At 45.8% G+C, this 23514-nt stretch overlaps 1 protein-coding gene and 1 pseudogene across 7 annotated transcripts in view; both read left to right on the top strand.

Moving 5' to 3' along the window:
* Window positions 1-23514, top strand: part of LOC119178713 (ATPase WRNIP1-like) — a 208895-nt gene that overhangs the window by 44919 nt on the left and 140462 nt on the right. For all 7 annotated transcript variants that reach the window (XM_075877220.1, XM_075877276.1, XM_075877363.1 and 4 more), the window contains 2 exons: window positions 3700-3887; window positions 9831-9986. In XM_075877220.1, the coding sequence (XP_075733335.1) occupies window positions 3700-3887; window positions 9831-9986 (344 nt within the window). The remainder of the gene's footprint in view (window positions 1-3699; window positions 3888-9830; window positions 9987-23514) is intronic.
* On the top strand, window positions 13125-22336 carry LOC142775694 (uncharacterized; annotated as a pseudogene).

Raw genomic sequence — 23514 nt, forward strand, 5'->3', positions numbered from 1 at the left:
GAGCAGTCCTCTCCCAAGTTGACGACCAGGGACGGGAAGCCCCGATCGCTTTTGCTTCACGCACCCTATCGCAGGCAGAAAGGAATTATTCCCAGCTAGATAAAGAGGGACTTGCCATCGTCTACGCAGCAGATCATTTTCGGCAGTACATTACCGGCAGGAAAGTGACTTTCATAACAGATCACTGGCCCTTATTGGATATTGTGGGTCCCCAGAAGCCAATGCCACAGACATTGTCACCGTGGATGACACGATGGTGCATCAAGATGCCGGCATACGATTACGAACTCGTATATCGCACGGGGAAGAAACACCAGAACGCCGACGCACTAAGCCGCCTGCCGCTAGACACCACAATAGATGAACCACCCTTGCCGGGTGATATACTCATGTTCGAGGCGCTGCCGAACGCTCCGCTAACACCTGACACGGTAGCAGCATCAACGCAGGAGTGCACTGTCTTGAAGGAAGTCTATGCAGCTATACAAGAAGGCAACGTGCAGAAGCTAAAGGGTGAACATTTCAACGCTTACCGCAAGCGAGCTGCGGAGTTGAGCACTCATCGCGGTTGCGTCACCTTGGGATCAAGAGTTGTAATTCCAGCGGCACTTCGCGAACAGGCCATGTCGCTTGTCCACGCAGGTCATCGAGGCATTTTTGCCATGAAAAAGTGCGCCAGAAGTTATATGTGGTGGCCTGGTATCTACCATGATATAGAATTAACAGTTCACGATTGCCAGCCTTGCCAATGCAACCACAAAAGCCCGCCAAGAGCCCCTATTCCTGTAAGGGAAAGACCAGACACGTCTTGGCACACCCTGCACATTGATTTTGCTGAACCTATCGAAGGGTGTTCGTTCCTGGTGGTTGTAGACGCATACACCAAGTGGCTGGAGGTAAAACAAATGGCTACAACGACATCGGCAGCAGTTATCGACACTCTGCGGTCATTATTTGCAACGTTTGGCCTACCGCGCAAAGTGGTCTCGGACAACGGCACTCCGTTTGTGTCCACGGAGATTCTCAAGTTTTACAGCGACAACGGCGTCTCGTCTGTAAGATCAGCTCCTTACCACCCGGCTACGAACGGACATGCCGAGCGCTACGTGGCTGAGCTAAAGCGCGCCCTTACTAAAGACCAGACTGGGACAATGCAACGCCGCGTCGCGCGCTTTCTCTTCAGACAGCACAACACTGTTCAAAGCACTACTGATCAAACGCCAGCGAAATTGATGTTCGGACGAGAAATGAGAACCCAGCTGACAGCAATTGTCCCGGAGCCCTCAGCGAAAGCACCGTCGGAGGAAGAAAAGCTCCCGCATAGCAGGAGGATTGAAAGTGGACAGCGCATATACGCCCGCCAGTTCCACAGAAAGCCCGGCTGGGTTGAAGCGACGGCACTCAAACGCATAGGTTTGTGGTCATGGCTCGTCGACATTGGTGGAAAGGCCACACGCCGCCACCTTAATCAGCTACGCGGTTCAGGTAATTTGCCAAGGGAACCTCCCATTCAAGCAGCCACCTCGACGGTAGCTTCGTTCCACTTAGCCTGGCATCTCGCACCAGATGAACCGGCGCCGCCGCCCGCCGGCCCTGAACACAAGGGAAACGACACCTAGCGAGCGGAGGCTTCTCTTCCTAGTGCGTCCAGAGCGTCCACGTGCCCACGGCGGCCCCCAGATCGCTTCCAAGCGACAATCTAAGGAGGGAGGAGATGTTGTGTTCCAAGCACCCCTGTGTCACGAGCGAGCCTCCGAACCCGCGAAGGACCGGATGCTGAAACTGCTTTCAGATGTTGACTCCTCCCCTTCCCCTGCTCGGCGCAAACGAGCCACCGTCGTTTCCCCCGCAGTTCGGCCGCCGCCTCCACCCGAATAGGAATAAACTTGTTTTTAACCGTTCGAGGCTGTCTGAGCTTTTTGGACTACCGCGACCTACGCGTACGTCTTTGGGCCGACGACAACACCGGACATAACAGAGCATAAGGTGTTTTTAAAAGTATTTTTATTTTTATAGTCTCATTGGATTTAGAGTGAAGACAACTTTTGTTGGATTATCTCTGGTCTTGCTGCTCATGTCAGCTGTGGTGTTTTATTAGTATGGACATTTTTCATTTGTCTGAGATCTAGCCCTATGCAAAAGCATTGCTTTTCTTTTGGTTTCTCTGGATTACCCCTCTTTCAAACGTCATATCTTAATGATGGGAACATACACATATTTTTTGTGGTAATTGTTGTTTCTTGTGATTCTGATGGGTTCATTGATATTGAATGCGCCAAAAAGCACTGGAATTTCTTGTTTTCCAAAAGTATAAAAGACATTTGAACTAGTGATGATGTTTCATTGCAGACACCTGCTCCGAAACTAACTTGGATTGCTTTGAAACGCACCTTTCGATGCTCGATAGCAGGACCGAATCTGAGCTGCAGCAGCCGCATTTTTGGTGGAGTTGAGATGCTAGAGGATGATGTACATGGAATTATTTGCTCATTAAAGAAGCTCATTGAAGTTAGAGATTTCCAGAACCCTCCATTACAGCGCTCTCCATAATCGTACTATGGCTTTGGAATGTTAAGCTTTGACAAATAAGAATTTCTGCATCTCAGTGGCATCTCTCATAGCTCAGGTGTTGTTGTCTTGGGATCCAGCAAATCCACCCTGTTGATTATGCGGAGGGTCAGTGAATTTCGGTTTGAACTCGAAGCATTTGAGCAGGTTCTGTGTGGGTGAAGCTCAAGCATCGCGGTGGAAATTGCCACGATTTTTAAAAAGTGGCCCCAGAGAAATGCCTTCACTGCTGAGCGATTTAGAACAGTAAAATTTAGGTACAAGACAATGTACAGTAAAATAGCAGCAGAAAGGAAAGTGACCCTCAGTGGGGCTGTGAGCAGTAGTGCGGTGGTGGCAAGCTTTCCTAGTAGCAAAAGACATCGCTGGCTCTCCAGGCCACTCCTTTTGTCCCTTGTCCTTCTCGCCTGATCACTGCTCATTGCCTACGGTCATTGCCTACGGCCAAACCGAACAGGCGGGAGAAAGGGAAGGCAGGCAGCTGTTTTGGCCGCTCCAGCTGGGGAATTCCGACATGGAAAAAAGGGGTGATGTCATACAGAGCGTCACCCTACACGGTCTATTATGAAAGAAATGGGCGTGATTTTATTGTGAAACGACTATCCGTGGCAGCATGGCGAAACCAGTTGGGCCATGCTGTGGAGGATCTGCCCATCTAACAACTGCTGAACGCTGGTTTACTCTGAGCAGTGTGAGCCAAAACAAATGCTGAAAAAATTAAAATGCCATGTTGTGCATCTGCAAGCTGATGTCAAAGGTACTCCATCATGACAATGGCCCCAGCCACAGACCCTTCGTCATTACCAACTTCCCAACCCAGTGGCCCCCGATTCCCCGTACAGTCTTGACTGGCCTTCATGCTTTCCCAGCTGACAAGAGAGCTTAAAAGGAAGCATTGGGAGGTCGCGGAAAAGATGCAAAAGCATGTTACAAAATTTCTGAGACACATTCTCGTGGAGTGCTTTCAGGGCACCTTCCAGGCATGGCATACACATCTCCACAAGTGCATAGATGCAGGTTGGGAGAGTATTTTGAAGAATTTTAATTCTTTCTGCAGGTCTGATCAGTTAATATAGTTTTCTCAGAAAGCGGGCATGAATTTAATTAATGTACCCTGTACGTTCTGAACAGGCAGCTGCTGATGGAGGAGGCGGCAGTGGACTATCTGGCGGCCATGTGCGATGGGGATGCCCGCACCGCCCTCAACTCACTCCAGACAGCTGTAGAGGCACACCGCAGCATGGCTGAAGGACAGCTCATCACCGCCAAGAGCATCAAGGAAGGCCTCAAAAGGACACACTTCCACTATGACCGAGCAGGTACTGCGGGCATCTGTTGAGGGCTGTGTTTACAACATACTACATTAACTGTGGTTTGTACATACTGCTGATTCTTTATGAGAAGTACAGTCGAACCACGCTACAATGAACGCCGCTTCAACAAAATTCCCGCTACAACAAAAAATTTACGGTTCCCCGTCAGCACTCCATAGGAGCCAATGCGTAAATATTGTTGCCACAACGAACGCTTTTTCTTCTGCCCTCCCGCTTCAACGGAATTTCATGATGCAATTCCAAGCTCAGGTATTTATTGCTATACAATAAACCTAATCTTAAATATTTTGATGCATTTTCGGAACCTGAAAATACGTCGACAACAGCAGAAGCAGGGCAGTCTCATTGCCATCGCTATCAAGCTATCGTGGCGCCCATGCTTGCTGAACAGCGGTGGTTTCTGGTGGTGCCAACGCGTGTTTTAGACTTCGTCGACGTAATTCCAGGTTCTGAAAATGCATCAAAATGTTAAGCGTTGGGTTTACTGTATAGCCGCAGACGATCCGAAGCTGAATCTCAGTTGCGTAGTTTATGTATGGTGGCTAGAAACAAAGGTGTCAGCATCGGCGCTCTGAAGAGCGAGCGAGAATTCATCCGGATGCGGCGGTGCTGCCGCTTTCAAGGTGCCCCTCCTCACGCGCACGCGTATTAGTCGTTTTTTGTTGCAAATATTTGATGCTACCCTGCGGATTGCAATAAAGTCTACCTGTCACAATTCTGGCGGTGCGCTGCAAAGCGTGTATTGGCCCTGAAAACTAGTGTTTTCAATTCACGTTGTAGTATATCAGCTACGAAGCCCAAGAGATAGAGTATCAAGTGACTTGCCGTGAGCTTGACACCAAAACAAAGTCCGTGCAGTTTTCACTTTGATGCCGCAGTGTTCTCCGTGAAGTCTCAATGCACATAAAGGTATCGGCCACCGTTATTTTTATGACTTGTGCAATCAAGGTATAATTTTACAAGCAAGCCATTTATTTTCACGAAAGCGGAAAAACAACATGAAAGATAAACACGACATATGCATTAAGGTTGGAGAGAACTGCAAGTTAAATGAAACTCAACTCAAGCAAGTGAATAAGGCAACTAAAGAGAACAGTAAATATACGATGATACAATGGGCATCCATACACACATGACATTAAGATTTGATTGGCAAACATAGATACAGTAACAAAACAGTTCACGAAAAAATTGATTTCTGCGTATGTGAAACGCAGCCAGACAGTGACATCCAGTTGTTAATGGAAGCTTTGTAACAATGTGAACAAGACAATAGTAAATTAACAAGAAACAACACAGTGTGAGTAATGCACAATAACAAAAATAAAACCTTGTTCGCTGAGTTAATACTATGACAGTTAAGTCATACGCCTCAACTTCAAAAACTTCGTTTTTTCTCTCTCTTTTTTTGATTTGACGCATTTTCTCCAGCAACGAGAAAATGAATTCTCGTCAGTGTAAAGAATCTAACTATTTGGTTTATCACTTCCGGCTCGTGGTGTTCACATCCAACCATATTTAACCTTTTCATAGACAAGCAAGAAATAAGGTCTGTTATGCTGTCACTTTTCAACTTGTTGAAACTGAAGCAATAGGTGATTGCACCTTCCACAGCTTTGACCAGGTCTGTTAAGGACTCGGACGGGTACAGAAGGCATGATTCTGCCTTAAGGAAGCTGGAATTCTCAGAGTGAAGCAACAACTTGCTACATTCGTTGCGCTTCGTCTTTTTCACCATCTTCCGGGCCACATAACCAGTGACGTAATAAGTTATCCGGGAGTCACATTTGCGTCCAATGAGATCAGTGTGGTGAGGGAGGGCTTCACAAGCAACAATCATTTCATGAACCTCCTTTAAGCGCCCCACATCTAGCAACTCATCCAGCTTATTCTGCAATTTTATTGAATTATTGTGGATGCCCGGACATAGAAGGCCGCTCAGAACTCCAGAAGGTTTGTTTACACTGGAGGGTGACTGTGTCAAACTGTAAAACTGTGGCAATTCACAGAAATCAAAAATTGTGTCGGCATAGGGTGATTATTCGAGCCAGGCATTTGCTTCAGAATTCCAAAAACGATTTTAAGCACGTCTTGGCAGAGGCAAGACATCATCAAGTATTTATAGCCCAAGGTTTTCGTGACATAGTGCCGAATGGAAAGGGTGCTGGTTAGAGTGACGCGGAGTCCTGTTGATTCACTTAGGAACCCACCCTCCTTAGGTACAGCTTTTTCCAAAGTTGCTAAGAACCTATTGATAACGTGCTTGTAGCTACGGACGATGAATCTTTTGTCGAAATGAGCTTAGCACACAACGCAGTTCTTTTTCAGTGGTTTATCAGCACGAGAAATCGCACGCTCCGAGGCCTTGCGCCGCTCATCGTTGGCAGGTGCAGGGAAGAGAGACGCTTTATTTCCTTGTGCGGGCCGAAACATATCCCGCATTGCATCCAGGTGCAAAGCAGTGTCCTTGCTGTTTCTCCATCAATATGGCATGGTCACATTGGCCCTTGGCATGGTCAGCCATTGGCATGGTCACGTTGGCATGGTCACATGGTCACACGTCCAAATAGGCAAAGAGCAGACGTTGCAACTTGCGAGCACACGATCAAGCGACTAAAAGAGCCGCGCTAGCGGCTGGCGAGTCTTCTCGACCGATCAGACTTGCACGCCACTCCGCGGCAAAATTGAAATACCAGCACGCCTCTTTTCAAGGCGCGGTCGGGATGATGCTGACACCTCTCGTTCTAGCCACCATAGTTCATGGTTTCCTTCGCGCAGTTGCTGGGCGCATCTGCGGAACGATGCTGTTTCGAATTCTAATGCCTATCATTTTGTTCGCGCTTTGCCAGTGTAGTGACTAGTCAGAGCGGATGTTCGTCCGCATTATCAACAAAATCAGCTAGCCGCGAAAAATTGATGATAAGAATGGCATAAAATAAGGCAAAAGTCACCGGTCCACGATACCCTGCTGCCATCTCGGCATTTTGACGGCGGACAGCTGCTGTTGTTAACGTGTAATGCAACTGTTTGGTTCATTCACGAAAGCGGTTGTAGTCATTGTTTCAGCGTGCTTTTCACCATGACCTCACTATGCATGGGTGAGAATCGTGTCGTGACGCTGCTGGGATAGAAAAAAAAGAAGCGGACATTTATTGAATTTTGAGATCAAAGGTTCTTTTGTTTTCCTAGTTCAGATCCGCTATATTTTTTCGATTTCACAACCAAATTTTCGCTTCAACGAAATTTTTTTTGCGCCCCTTCAATTTCGTTGTAGCGGGGTTTGACTGTATTGGCACCACATGCACAAGTCAAAACTGATTAATTTTAAATGCAAACAAGCTTGTGCTTTCTAATTTTAAGCTAGTCCCTCCCTGCAAATCATCCCTGTAGTAATAACTAGCATCATTACTCCTCTACCTTTTACCTCCACAGTATCTTTGTAAAGTTGAAGAAGATTTGTGCAGTATCACAAAAACATAATCAATAATATTGCCTCAGATATCGTATTTCTATGTGCAAGTAAATGCTTGGGAAGGTTGGAGACAGTTGCCACTTGAAGAGTATGCAGGCCAGTTTTCTTGGGTGAAGGAGCATGAAGATCTCTGCGCATTGGGAGGAGGGGCAGCAGTTGCGAGCTTTGATTGAAAGCGCATGGTCGTGTCCACTGACTTGCATACGTTCTTGACAGAGGTCAGTACACAGCTCCTACCCTTTTACTTCTTTGTTCCCTGTTGCGACTCCGGGTTCTACGGGTCTCAGTTTTGGTAGTACTCGTACTAACGACAACAATTTATTTACATGGTTGAGGAGCTCAGAAATGAGCTCGGGGAAGTCGGCCTCGAGGGCTTTAGCTGAAGGTCTCGTTCTGGACGAAGCTTGCTGAAGGAATGCAGAACTGAACTGAAGAACTGAAAATATACGAAAGGTCTTCCGCTTATATAGTGGCCCATTGTACGCGGCTTCAGCCAATACGCCGCTCGATAGTCAAGTGCTCCACCCACGAAGGCAGGGAAAGACACCACAAAATGCACGTGGAGAGGGCACAGTCTAAAACGATGCCCAATAATGGTCACAAACACACCACACCACATTTTGCACCCATCACCAACATTTTGCGCACGTCCAATGATCCTAGATGACCGGAGTTCCAAGAATTCTCTCGAAGATTAAGGTAGTTTTCGAAAAGCCCGGCTCCTGGTACATGTGCTAAACTTACCTGTCTGCGTTCGGGTAGGACAATGTAGCGGCTTGACAGCTTCTCGTCAAACATGCCACTCTATTTAGCTGATGCTATTGAAAGAGGGGGAATGAGGAGAGGTTCACTAATCTCTCGTCGTTTGCTAGATGTCACTGCTTAAAATCGGCAAATCCCCGAGACCTCGCTTCTCCTCGAAAGGTAAAGCTACAACCCATTTGGGTTTAAGCTTCCAGCCCATACAGCAAATACCATGCTGCTTCAGGTCTCTCCAAATGTACGATGGCTTTAAAAATTGCCCATGTGCCTCCTTGTTGATGGGAAAGCCTTTTTGACAATGGCCTTTTCTGTCTCGTGCGTTTTATTTGCGCCAAACCGGTCCTGGCACACCTTTGTTCACTCTTGACAGAAAGGAAATCAGCCCGTCTCAACGGCCCATCCTTGCTTATAGCATGCGTCTAAAACATTTAGTCCGGTTTCTAACTGACGAAAGAACTTCTACAAGGATGATGGTCGTAACAGCCCTCATAGCTTACTTCCCTTTGAAGCAACAGACACCACGAGAACTGCTTTGTTGACTGGAGCAGCTGTATTCCTTTGCACCAGAAGTGAGTGGAGCTATGCCAGATCAGGGGCTAAAGGAGTTAGCTGCTAGCCTTACTTTGTATAACATTCCAGTATGTTGCTGTGGAATCTATGGGTTCACCCTTGCAGAATATTGTTACTTTTTAGAGTCAAGTGTCCAGTATTACCTAGACACCAATTTAAGGGACACAAAAGGCAAATAAGAATTCGTCAGAGTGAAAGCTCAATGTATGAGAATGCCTATATATGGCAATCTTAGCAACAGCAGTGCCTTACTTACCAAGAAATTAGTCTAAATGTACCACACAACGTGCGCCATGAGTTGCACATTCCCAAAGTGATCCTGATGAGGTCAGAGTTACCACTTACAATCAATCACTAGTAATCGAACTAGCTGCACTGAATAAATATCCTTCTGTGCATAAAGAGACATAATGAAAAGCTGCTTGTTCGTTCCTGTTTGATTTAAAGGAAAAAAAAAACGCCTGTTGTTACTGTGGGGAATGGCGCAAGTGGTTCAAAAGGTCAGTTTTCCACTGCTTAAGCTAGATAGGTGGTGCCGCAGTTGAACCAAGCGAGCAGAATTATGGCTTACAAGGTTGCATAACATTTTTCAATGGCTGTTGTTGCTACTGTAGTTCCCACTACTATCGCTCTGCTGCTACTTGTGTCGAGGGTTATAAAGTAAAGATAGGCAACTTTGGGCACAGAAACAGTAAAGTCCGCTTTCACGCACAGGTGATTTGAAGTGTGGTAACGTGATACAGACCATTAAAACGTGATTTTATTTCAAAATAAGCACTTTCTTGGCTCAAATCTAGTGCTACAAGGTTTCTGGACTGCTGTTTCAACAATTGAAGTCGACTTGTGAGTGTCCCTTCAATCTTATTTCATGCCTAAAGCAAATGTAGTTTAGAGTCAAGTGTGGTGCACTTTAAAGCGACATATTTTACAGCCAACTGCGTGTACCCTACTACAATTTAAATCCTGCTACTAGGACTTGGATTCGCTTCAATATTATTTTTGATAATTTCCAATTGCTAAGGCTTTGCTTAGAGTCGGAAAAGGTGAGATTTCGCGCAAGCTTAATGAAGACACTTGTGCATGTAGTATGTTATAGCAGAGCTCACATCTGAACCATTTTGCAGGTGATCAGCACTATGACATCATCTCTGCTTTCATCAAGTCTATGCGAGGTGGTGATGCCAATGCAGCCCTCTACTACATGGCACGCATGCTGGCCGGAGGCGAGGACCCACTCTTCATTGCACGCAGGCTCGTCATCTTTGCTAGTGAGGACATTGGTGAGCTGTTTTCGGAGGAGGCATTTAAAGGGGGATGCGCCCTTTGAAAACCGAAATATTGCGAAAAATTCAATATTTTGAAAACCACATATTCGGGTAGTATGTCTTATAAACTGTTTGTTCTGTAAATATGAATGTTTAACTCATTGCGAAAGTACGTCAAACAAATTATATAACGTGGCGCGGCAGCAGGCGCTGAAAATACGCCAACTTCGCGCTGTTTCTCAACCACACAGCTCAGTGCCGCCATCTTGGTCTTGTTTTGCTTGTGAATTTGTTTTTTGTTTTTTTTTTACCCCTCGCAAAAAAAAGCAGCGGCGTGGCCGCGCGGGAACCACTTATAATTGGAGGGACTCTCGAAGTTTTGAAGCCTCCCGCGGCTCGGATGCGAAGCCGCTATTGGAATAAGCGCGCGCCTCTTGAGGGAGTGGGTGATCACGCAGCTCCTATTTGCTGCTGTGCGCAATGATGCATCTTTCCGCCTCTCCCCGGCTCGTCATCTGCTCCGTCGCCGGCCTTGCAAGCGTCGGTGTTCCCTTGGCGTGTGTTGTTTTCCCGTTTGCCATCATTTCGCTCGGTTCTCACGCGCTCTTCAATCTTTCACCGTTTCAAGACCACAACTGCATTTATGCTTATCGCGACATCGAGAATCGGCGCAACGCTCCGTTGTCACAAGTGAGGCTGGTGTTGGCGTTTCGTGCCTAAGTGGGCCTGGTGCATTGCGCACGCTAACTGCAGTGATTACAGCCCTGAACAGTGCTACCGCGTCGTCGGCTGTGCATTTGCCAACACGTTTTTGGACGTGCAAGGAGTTAGCCGCGAAGGATAGTGAACGTGTTGTTGTGCAACCAAGCAAAGCCCTGGGCTATGTCGGCAACTGACGCCGCTATGCCGGCAACTGACGACGCTATGCTGGCAACCACCGGGCAGCGGAAAAACGGAGAATGACTCTTTTCGTGTGAAAAAGGCTCAAGAACTGCTGCAACACGAGCAGGAAAAGCAGAAAAGGAAAAAAGTTACAAAGAGCATTCCTAGCTACTTTGCAGAGTCATTTTAGACCAAAATATTTGTTCGAAACTTTCGAAGTCCATTTTCTCAGAAGGACTTTTTTTGGCCAGTGAGGCTCTTTAGTCTGGTGATGTCTCTGCAACCGCTAATCTGATTTCTATCAGACTGGTTTTATTATGTACTCCAATACATAGCCCACACACTGACAGAGCTGTTTTATAAATTTATTGCATCTGTAATTTGTTATAATTATTAAAATTTTATTGATAACTGCTCAATGGCAAACACCAAATTCAGTGCTCTGTTAAAAGTTTTCTGCAAGGAACTTAAAAAAAAAGGCTCTGCCCTAGTTTAATACCTGTGCCACACAGTCACTTTTTATCGTGATCAGGGCAATCTGGATCAGTTTTGTTGATTGCGAACAACTTAATAGCCGCTGCTACACGGCCCAAGCTAATCCGGTTCGAGTTTAGGTCATATGAAAATACCCTTGGTAGTGATTGTGTGCCGCAAAACATGCCATTAACAAAACTCGGCGGACGGTATATCTATGGAGCTCTTTATCAGCAGTGTTATCTGTGTAAAAACCGCTTGAACGCCAAAAACTTTGCCTGCCACTATAATAGTTCATAAGTTCATCATTCGATCAAATTTTCTTAGCACTTACCTATATTGCTGTGTGATGCTGTAGGCCTGTGTACTCAGATTTGGGTGCACATTAAAAAACCCCAGGTGGTCGAAATTACCGGAGCTCTCCACTACGCCGTCTCTCATAATCATATGGTGGTTTTGGGACATTAAACCCCACATATCAATCAATCAAATCAATATTGCTTTGTGAGATTCTTAATCTTCGCTTCTATCTCTGATGGGCCCCGCTAGTAGCCGTGTAGTCACAGCGAAGCGTCAATCTCGATGTACGCGTCAGTGTTTCACTAGCGCCTCAAGCCTGTTCCAGTCGCTCCTGCCAGCGGTCAATTACAGCCGAATCTCGATAATTCGAACTCGAAGAGGCCCGAAAATTTGTTCAAAATAAAAGAAGTTCAAAATAATGAAAGCTAAATAAAATGGAGGGCTCTCCATGCAGTGGCGCATGTGCATTGAGCTAACACACGAGGGGGAAGTTTCAGAAGACTTACATTTATTCACAAATCACAGGACATCCATTAATAATTGGAGGAATCGGTGATGCACATCTGCACACGCTTGCCTTGCAGCGAGTCAATCAATTTCGCACGCAGCTTGCAAAGCATTTCCACTTCGGTTTCAGCATTCTCCTGGCAAGAGAAGTTGCGCGCAGAAATGTCCAGCGCCGACACTTTCTAATGCCCCTGACACACGGGCACCCTGAAGTTCTTTAGACAAGGGGACATCTTTCGGAAAGGCGTTTGGGCGCAGTGACACACGACAAAGGAGTAACTCCTTTCCGGCAAAGATCCTTTTCGCAAAAGCAGATCCCGCATCTACTTTTCTGGCAGGAAGGGAGTACTCTCGCATACAGTGTGCATAATTTATCAATAGAAGAAAACGTGTCGCAACACTGCGGTGCCCTGTCAGTATTTTTTTGCGCTGAGAAAATGTTTTCATTTTCAGCAGCAGTGCGATTTGTTGAAAAGTGAAGGCCTATAGTCTGTCTATACTCTCAAACGCCTGCATTACGTCACTAGCGCGATCATGTTAGGGTTGGCAGCGGCAGTTGCCGTGTCGGCGACGTAGTATCTTGTAACAATGGAGTCGGAAAAGTGGCCGTCGCCTAATAACGGCAATGTGTCTTCGAACCAGCGTTCGTTGCGCACATAGGCCCACCTTTCGCAGATGATGGCTCGGGGGGACAGTGCGGAAGCAGTCAAAATGAAGCTGTTCATGACGAGTCTTTGTTTGAGGCTCATCACTCTTGCCTTCGCAGCGTTTAGCTCATCTTCGATGGAGCCAAGGGCGACAATAGTCAGGCCCACCTCAACTGTTGCTTTATCTCTGTCTCTGCGCTGAGACATCGCAGGACCACGATGAAACGCGGCACGCCGTCACTGAACCAGCTGAACGCAGCCATGTAAAAAGCACGACAAAAAACAAAAACAGCAAAACACCAACTGTTCATAGTTGCCACGAACTTAAGTTGGTGCTAAAAACGCAAAAAAGCGAAAGAAAATTACAGGTATGCACATTATAAGCCACCAGACAATAAAAAAATGGTTTTATGCTCCGGCGTCGCTGAATGGGATGTACATGCGCAGATTCTTTTTAATATTTCCAATCTTGCTGCTTCCACAAACAGCGCCATTGTTTCTGCAGCGTTCTTCTGAGGCACCGCCTAAAGCAGTAGTCCGGTGCCGTGTGTCATCAGCGCCACTCCTTTCTGCAAATGGTCCCCTTAGGCGACAAAAGGGGTTTACTTCAAAGTACTTTACTTTTGCGCGTGTGTCAAGGGTATCAAGACGACAATGACGACTGTGTAGCGGAGCCTCTCCACGTCGCAGCGCAGCGCCGCAGCGTGGTCAGCACATGACGAAAAAGGAGGAGCGTCTTCACGCAGAGAGAAGCAGATCGGCATTTGAGAGAAAACCAACACTCCACGGCAGCTGCAGCTTTTTTTTTTTTTTTTGCTCTCTTCGCGCTTGTCGTTGAAAGGAGAAGGGTACCGTGGCAGGTACGGAAGAGACCCCCTCCCCCTCAAGGCGCAGAGCCGTGCTCCCGCAACGGGCAAGGGCTGCAAAGATAGGGCCTTTTTCCTTTCCTTTAACCGCACATTCATTCAACCAGCAACAGCTTTCTTTTTTTTTTTTTCTTCCTCTCTCTCTTTGCGCGCAGTGTTGGAAGGATAGAAGTCTTTATGTGGCAGGGACATAAAAGGGAGAAGCCTGACGTGGGCGCGTCACAGATCGGCATTTGAGAGAGAGCAAACATTCCACCCCAGCCTTTTCTTTCCTTTTTATTTCCTTCGCGCGCAGCATTGAGGTGTCGCAGGTGCCGCCGCAGGATTGGGCGGGGTGCTGAGAGCATTTTTCGAGCACAGTATTTTTGAATTAACTTTTTGAATTTTTTTGTTTATTGTGCTTTCAACAAGGTCAACTAGGGGGTGCAGACAACAGCAAAATCGCGATCTCTCAGGCAGATCGCGATGCGCGGATTGCGATAATCTTGATCCCGATCACGCCTGATCGTGATTAAAAGTGACCCTGTAGCAGCACCTAATCTGGATCTTGGTTAATCCAGATCGACACCGATCGTGATTAAAAGTGCCCGTGTGAAACCAGTATAAAGCACCCATCCCGAAATCATCACAGTGAATTTCACAGTGCTAGCACATTTATTAAATTCATCAGAGCCTGACTAAGAAACCTATGTGGACTATCCTGATAAATGGCTGTAACTTTGAAACCAGTGAACCTAAATGCATGAAATTTTGTGGTTATTCAAATGGCTTCATCATTAGCCTACCCTGAAAATTTCATTAGGATATCTCGAAAAACAAAAAGTTGCCCTTCCATGGTAGCCTTCCCCCTTAAAGGGACAGTTTTCGTGCAATGGAAAAGCTGCACAAACACATCTTTCGAATTGACTTAATGAGTGCTTGAACACTAGGCTTTTGAAAAGGCAGTAGATGCAATGCCATGAGCCATTTTGGCTCCTCTTATATTTTGCACCGACTGTAGATTAGCCTCTGCAATAGAGCGTATAAGTTGTGTATGTGTCTACTTTCATATGTTCAGCTCACAGATTGAAATGCATCAATTTAAGGATAGGTAATGCATCTACTTTCATTTCCACAGTCTTCATTTGGCGTAACATTATCAGAATTTAACAAGAACGCTTACCATTGGTTACCAGATTTCTAGTGACATGAAACTTATCTGGAGCACTTGAGTTTACCAGTCATTATACCGAAAATTCTGGTGTCCGTCATCGATCAAAAAGCACTGTACAGCCATTGCCAGACTTTCTGAAGAAGACCTGCACTAACCGTTAGCGTAAAAACTGTGCCAACTTAAGGGGGAAGACTGGTCTTAGACATTTTTTTGTTTATTTCTTGAGGGATCTTGATCAAACTGTGCAGGATTATGCAGTTTTTTTCTGCTGATTTCAAATATTTAATTTGTTTTTCTCTAACTAATCTTGTTCAACTTTAGTTTACCCCCTATTGTATAAGGCCATCATAGAAAAAAAGTGCTTAATTAAAAGCTACATTTAAGATATGCCAACATTGACTAATGATTATAGATTGAAAGTATGAAAGTTTTTTGTTTTTAGGCTTTCTTGGTTATTTTGCAGCAAAATTATCAATTTTCAAAAGCAGTTGAAGTTATGTTACAATTTTCATGAGTAATAAGTGAAAAAGGCTTGCGCTATAAACTCTGCTACCATACTTGCATTCTACACACATACAGGTATCTATTGCAAAAAGAATTATTGTTGTACCTGCCCTAGCTGTAGAGATATTGAGGCCTCAAAATCGAAGAGTTGTAAATTTACTTTTTTGAGAAAAATGAAAAAAACTGAAAACACGTAGCTTCTTCAAAAAGCAACAATCATGGTGCGCATGTTTTGAATCCTCATAAAGGTGCTCATAAATTCATAGCAGAGCTTCTAACACAGCTGCTGGTAAGTTATAAAGAAGCCTGGAAGTCTGTTCCTTATTTTTTCGTAGGTTCTGCATGTTAACAGCACCAAGAATCTGGTCAGTTAGAGTGACATTACAAAAAAGTACCACTTCCTGGTGTGTGAAAATCTGCAGAGATAGAAAAATACTTGCAGAAACCAAGTATGTCAATTTTAAAAAATGAGTTTTTTGTCACATTTTGGTCCCAAAGACCAGTCTACCCCTTAATATTAACACTGCTAAGTGAGCATTCAGATCCGCGAGATGATTACAGTAGAATCTCGATTATATGAATGGGGTTGATGCGAATTTCGCGATAATACGAATTTTAAGGTTACCTCAAGAGAAGTACATTATAAAAAATACGCCGTCATCTAGTGTTACACGAATGGTTTACCCCCCAGCAACCGCAAATGATACGAACACACGATTGACCACTGCACGCAAGCGGTACAATGTGGCTTGACTGTGGGAGCAAAGCTTGTTCACACTTGGGCTCAAAAAGAGGGAATGCGGCAAAACTCACTGGAATTTCTCTCGCTTCTCCGCCGGAAAGGTGGCCAGAAAACTATGCCGCGAGGGTGATGCGAAAAAATTGGTCCGAGACCAATTTCGCGGCCACATGATAGCAGATTACCTTCCTGCTACGGCTGTGGCTACACCCGCTGCACTAGCTCGCAAACCACGTGATGTAAACAACCAGCTGTACATTCAACATGGTGGCGAAGGCGTCGGCAGCGGCTCGTGTCAACTCAATCGTGAACCACTCACCCAGCACGACAAACTTCATGGCCTTGAAAAAGACATGTTCATCGAGAGCCTGGTTTGAATTGCGACCGCTGCGAACACCGGAAGTAGAAAGAGACACAGCAGCAGTGACTCCGCATGCTTTGACGTGTCTCGCTTTTGCACTGCCGTCGCCACCGCTGCCGGTGCATTCGCTCGTGTCGTTTCATCTGACGTATCTCCCAAAATGTTTGTACACGTGTAAACTGTTTCTTTGCAGTGCTTTGCATTCTCAAGCGGCGACGGCGGTGGTGGTATGTATGCGAGGGGCAGAACGAATGTAAATATTTTCGGCGGGCGCGGACCTGCTTTTGCGGCCACTCTGGTGTTTTCACTTGAATTTTCCAGGACTGATTTTTTTCTTGTCGACTTTGCGGCACTCGCTTCGCCGCTGAAGTCGTGAAGCGAGTTTTGCGGCTTTCATTGCCTTTGATGCCAAGCGTGAGCGCGCATTACAGCACCAGCAGCATGAGTGGGGAAACCGTGGCACCTTATTGAGAGGTGGTGAAAGCAGGAAAGTTGAAAAGAACAGCATGCACTTTTTTCACCAAGAAGTTGTTGACCTCAATGAAGTTCTTCTTCATTTTAATGATCAGCTTTAACTTGTTGTTAGTTCATAGGAATAAGGAATAATATGAATATTTTGCGTGCTCTCTACAAATTCGTAATATCGAGATTCTACTGGAGCTGCTGTCATGCTAGCAATATCATTTTACCCAAAGAATTACTAACAAAACTTCGCTGAGAGCAACAATCATGTTGTGTATTCACATACCATGTTTTCTAGAGTATTGTTTTTTAAAGGGCCAGTCAACAGGCTCCAACTTTTTTTACACCCTCCAAACGAGCTCGGTAATTCGTAGAGTAGACCGCAACGATCACGTTTCCTGAATATTACAGAGCTGCGTGCTGCGCAGAGCCTCCATTTCTAAAGACCGTTCCCGCGCTCCTTTCCTATGCCTGATCAATGCTTCTTCAGGGTGTCTGGCGACCAGGAAAACCGTGAAAACCTGGAAATGTCAGGGAATTTTCAGCCACCGGGAAAAGTCAGGGAATTGTCAGGAAATTCGTCAATCAAGCGAGACAAGTCAGGGAAAGCTATCTTGGGGCTTGCCCACACTACTAATCTGTCGCACAGCCGATCGCTTTGGGTGAAACACTAGAGCCAAGGAAATGAAATTTTCATAGAAGGACGATAGGAGATGTCTAAATTCCACGCTCACTCTGCTTTTCTTTTATGTAGGGAATCTTGAAGGCGATGCATTTTGGTAGCCAATCTTGGAGGCGATGCATTTTGGTAGCCAATATTGAAGCCTATGCTTTCTTACGATGTCAAGAGCCAGAATTACGTAATCGAAGTGGAACACGGCAGGTTTTCGGTGTCACCTATTTTTGCGCCATTGTTTGCACGCACTGACCTCTACTAAAATTAGTTTGTGCGTTCTGGCTGCGGAGGCAGGGTAACGTAGCATATCGAGCCGAGCCACGACAATCTGCACGCAATAAATCCAGCATGGCGACGTCCCTTTGTTGTACAGTGCCGCTAGGCTCTACCACGCCTGAAAATGTGTGAATTGTGAGCTTTGCGTTCTCGCAAACGTTTTCCCGGAGTTCCTGTGTAGCGCGAATTGTGGTGTGCGATGTTGTCCTCGACTAAGTGCTTCTGTGATTTGAAGTGAACATATCCGTATATATCTGTGAAGGCATATTCCGGAGAGAAGGAATCCATCAGACTTGCAGCATTTCAGACGCGATCATCAGTGTCGCGCGCTGCTTATCAGTGCTGCGTTTCGGTGTCGCGCGCTGCAAAATATTTTTTCATCAAAGATGTCAGGAGGCAAGAAGTGTTCCTTTAATGCGGACTGGCCGAACCCAAGTGTCTCCGACTATGCAAGTTGGATTAGGCCTGTGGAAAATGATCCGCACAAAGCCATCTGTACAGTTTGCCAAAAAAACTTTTTCGCTGAGCAACATGGGTCGCAGAGCTGTTTCAAGTCATGCCTCTAGCAAGAAGCACATTTCTGCATTGAATTTTCTCAAAAGTGCTTCCCAGCCAAAGCTATTGTGATTTTTTAAATGCCCGACGGATGCCTCGCCTAGCAGTAGCGCTGGATCTGCGCCTGCTGCTACCGAAGTTGCAGTGACTACAGCTCCTGTGCAAGTGTCAGTGGGCGGATTTTTGTTTAAGAACAACGTGACTAAAGCAGAAATATTTTGGTGTCTCAATACCATAATGACACATGGATCCTTTCGTTCTGCGGCAGCGTCTGCGGCACTTTTTCCACTGATGTTTCCCATTTCTGAGGTGGCTGCAAAAGTTCAGCTGGGTAAAGACAAGGTAGGCTACACCATTTGCCATGGCATTGCGCCGTACTTTCGCAATATGTTGCTGTCAAGTCTCGTCAATGTGCCTTACCTGGTAGTCTGTTTCGACGAGGCGCTGAACAAGGTCACCCAGAAACAGCAAATGGATGCTCTCATTAGATACTGGGATGCTGCTGACGACAGCGTGAAGACTCGCTACCTGACGTCTTGTTTCATGGGTCATACGTGCGCTGAAGACTTGGCGTCAGCGTTTCGTCAAGCGGTGGAGGAAATCAAAGGATCCAAAATCCTGCAAGTGTCCATGGACGGGCCAAATGTCAATTTTAGGTTTTTGCGATCTCTGAAGGAAGAGCTTTGCGAGTCAGATGAGAGCCATATCCTCGACATAGGAAGCTGTGGCCTTCATGCAATCAATGGTGCTTATAAAGCTGGCCACGGTGCATCTGGCTGGGATTTGGTATCATTTTTTCGAAGCGCCTACAACCTGTTCAAATGCGTTCCTGCACGTTGCGCTGACTTCGTCAGCCTCACGGGGTGCTCGAAATTCCCCATGAAGTTCTGTGCAGTGAGGTGGCTGGAAAACAGTACTGTAATCTGTAGGGCACTGGAGATTCTACCCGACCTCATTGTATTTGTGCAGCAGTGTAAAGAAAAAGCACACAAGAGGCCAACATGCTCAAGCTACAAAGTGGTTGAAGAAGCTGTGTCTAATCAGGTCTTGTCAGCAAAGCTAGTTTTTGCTCTTTTGATTGCTGAGGAATTGGAACCCTTTCTGCGTGAATTTCAAACAGATAAACCGATGGTTTCATTCCTGTCAGCAGCACTAGAGAGCATTCTGCGTTCACTGCTGTCGAGAATTCTAAAACGGGAAGTTCTCGATGCTGCCGACACGATCGCCAAGTTGATGAAGATAGACCTAAGCATACCAGAAAATGCAGTAAATGTAGCCGCATTCGACGTTGGGTTTTCGGCAAAAAACGAGCTCCGCAAGAACAAGAAGTTGTCACAGCTTGCAATAATGAATTTTAAATAAGGCTGCATATCGTTTGTCAAGGCTTGTGCACAGAAAGTGGTGGAGAGATCGCCGCTTAAGTACAAGTTGGCCGTGGGTGCAGGCTGTTTGGACCCTGTCTGTGCATTGTCTTTGGAGGCTGGCCTCAGGCGGCTTACGCTGGCACTGGAAGTACTTTCCGAGCACCACTGGATGACCGGCTTGCAAGCAGAGCGAGCCCATCGCTCCTACGTGAAGGTGTGCTCAGAAAGCAGTACACGGGCACAGCTGGCAAACTTTGACAGGAAGAAACAGAGGCTGGATACTCTGTGGACAAACATGTTCCCAGGATCACAAGGAGCTGCAGTTTTTTGTGAAACTTCTCTCGTGCTTGTCTCACGGCAATGCTGCGGTAGAGAGAGGCTTTTCCTTCAACAAGGAATGCCTTGTTGAAAATTTGAAAGAAGATTCTCTTGTGGCACAGAGGGTAGTGCATGATGGGATCTTGGCAGCAGGTGGCATCGCTGAAGTAGACATTACCGACAGGATGGTGAAGACAGTTTGCAGTGCCTACAGCGTCTACAGGGAGCAGCTGCAAACAAAGAAGAGAGAGCGAGATGAAACAACTGAATTAGAGAAGAAGAAAAAGAGAGCAGCAGCTCTGATTAAAGAGCTACAAGAAAAAAAGCAAAGGCTGCTTAGTGAAGCGCAACTTGAAGCTTCTATTCTTCAAGACGAAATAAACTCTCTCAAACCCTAATTGAAGTGCATTTCGAGAATGAGGGCAGTTGCAATAAATGTTTTACTCTACAATGAAATGTATTTTCTGTACCCTTTTAATATGCTTCACGGACCATTTCCACAAAATGGTGTCTTTTATATAGGTCAGGGAATTTTAGCTAAAATGGTCAGTGAAAACCTGGAAAAGTCAGGGAAATCGAATTCTGCAATTTGATAGACACCCTGTTCTTGCATGTGCAGTGACAACTCGACGATCAGGGACGTGACATAGCACGCAGCTTGTCGATTGGTCTAAACCAGGTCTCAACAAACACTAGTGAAGTCAACAACAGTTCTTGATCCCACCCACATTTACGACAGAACTATTCAATCATAAGAGTTGGGAAACTCTTTGTAGGCTCCATGTGTCAAAATGAGGACGCTTCACTGACCCAGTTTTTGTGATTTAACACATTGTCGCGCCACGTGTTGATCGGCACACCCACTACTGAGCGCATTATTTGTGTTTCATGTTGCTCCCGGATGGCACGACGTTTTTTTTTTTTTTCGAAAAATCAAACACCAGAAAAATCGGGCGAACTTTTTGTCCGGTTTTTAAAACGCAGTTTTGCTGCAAATTGTTGTCGGCTGCAAATCTAGCGACTGGGCTGCGGAGAAGCATCAGCACCAGATAAACAGTAAACAAGCAGGCATAGCAGCAAGCGAAAATGTGTTGCGACTGATCGAATTCGTCGATGACGTCAATCGCTGACATTTTGTCACATTGCCGAAGTGGGCGGAGTAACGACGACGGGCCACGCCTTCCCCTCCCTCTGAAAGAGAAAGGTGGCAAGGCCATGCGAAAATCTGAAACCAGCTGGACACAATGTTCTAATCCCTGTAACTTCCCTAATATAGCTCGTATTTGCAAAATTCTTGCGGCAGTAAGTTTATGAAGTAAAAGTGTAAAAGTGCACATATTTCTTTTTACAACAATATTTGAACCTTGGGGTTGTTTACTGGCCCTTTAGGTGTCGTATGCCGGGGTCTACCATGGCTCCGTGACATCTTTCTGTCACAGATATGAATGACGTAACATATTTACTAACAGACTGCAAAGAAAAAAATTGGCAGATCTCTCATACAAAAGGAATCGATGATATGCAAAGCACGAGTGAGGAAGGTTAATATATCATATTAAAATGAGCGTAACGTTACGAGAAAGACAAAAAATTATGCCATACATGACTTCAATGTCATGATTATCATGTTTGCACCAGTGATATACCTTCGTCATTCATTCACGTCCCGTAATACCAAATTTGGTATATGTGAAGCTAGCGAAACAGCCACGAGGGCACAATGAGCATGGTGTGTAGTCATGACTTACATGACATGCATGTCATGATTTCCACGTTAGGGTCTGTCACTTATGTTAGCCATGCAGTTATGTCATACGCTACCAGTTTTGCAAAATAGTCAAATCTCAATATAACGAAGTTGAGGGGGAGTTGTAATTACTTCGTTAGAACCATTATTTCATTATGACCAACATCCATTTCTACCGACAATTAGCCAACAAGAGAGAATGTACTCGCCAACGAATGTCGCACAGAGAAAAACAGCCGTCTGAAGGCAAGAAATAGCAAAATAATTCAGAACAATTAACTTTATTTTCGCCAAAATGAGCACATCAGCTGGCAGATCACTTCGAAGAAAAATAGTTCTTAATAGACATTTGCCGATTCTTTCTCACTTGAATGACTGCTTTTTCAGCAGCAGCAGCTATTTCGAGTACGTCCTCGTTGTTATCGTAAGCACCAAAGAAGCGGCACAGCAGGTCTGTCGCATCCCGCGCTTGCACGGCCAGCGGGGGTTTGCCAACATTAGGCTCTGGGGTGTCGACACATTTGTCACTGCTGTCATGCATGCTTATCACCGCAGGCACAATCTGCATCTGACAACTCTTCAGTTGTCATCGCGTCAGCATCGGCGCAGACGTACATCTACCACAGTGAGCGTCCCACGACATCTGGGCCTGGTCGCTCGCGGCACCCACTGGCGACATCTCTGAAATCTTCGGCCACATTTTTTTTTCTTGATGCCAGACTCAACGATTTTCAACATCGCCAGCTTCTGCTTGATTGTAATATTATTGCGCTTACGTTTGCCGCTGCCGTTGTCCATCTCATTGTTCATCTTCCCGCCTCGGCCAATCTCCGGCGCGGAGGTGAAGGGGAGAAGGAGGTCAGATGCGCAGGCGGGTCAACAAGTTCTGCAGGAGAGGGGAAGCCGGCTGGAGCGCAAGCTCGAGCGAGTTGCTGCACACGTGAGTCTATTAGTTCTTGAGGGAAGGGGAGGCAGGGAGATTTCCTCCCACACGCGTGTTACAAACGGCTCCCAGGGAGCGCAAGGCGCAAGTTTTGAATTACCGCCGCCGTCATGAAACGTAAACCGTCGCGCGCTATAAGATATTGAGTTGATGTATACCATAATAATCAGTAAATGCTCATTGTAGATGAAGAATGGTTCGTTATAGCCCTTGAAGAATGGTTCGTTATAGTCATTATGAGGTAATTTTTGCTTTATTAAAACGAGGATTTAAATACATTGCCATCTAGGTGAATTTCAAGGGGAATTAATATTGCTTCATTATATTCATTAGTTTGTTATGTCCCACTTCGTTATAAAGAGGTTTTACTGTATATGTAAACGAAACCACCACAGGAGCAGCAACACCATGACATTTAAATCATGACGTACATGTCACCATTTTCGTGTTATGATTAGTTAACTGATGGTCCTCATACAATTATCTTGTTCTATACCAATTTCGGTAGTATAGATCTTATTACCCAAACAGCCAGGACAGCTAAAAGTTGTAGGCGGCTACATAGATAGGTAGGTAAAGAAGTAAGTAAGTAAAGTAAAGTAAAGTAGGTAGATGGGTGGGTGAATGGCTAGGTAGGTGGGTAGGTTGGCTGGGCTGGGCTGGGCTGGGCTGGGCTGGGCTGGGCTGGGCCGGGCTGGGCTGGGCTGGGCTGGGCTCACACTTCGAGCCAGTGACCTCACACTTCTCAGCGTGTGATGCTAATCACTAT

Source organism: Rhipicephalus microplus, chromosome 1, assembly GCF_043290135.1.
Source record: "Rhipicephalus microplus isolate Deutch F79 chromosome 1, USDA_Rmic, whole genome shotgun sequence".
Classification (NCBI taxonomy): domain Eukaryota; kingdom Metazoa; phylum Arthropoda; class Arachnida; order Ixodida; family Ixodidae; genus Rhipicephalus; species Rhipicephalus microplus.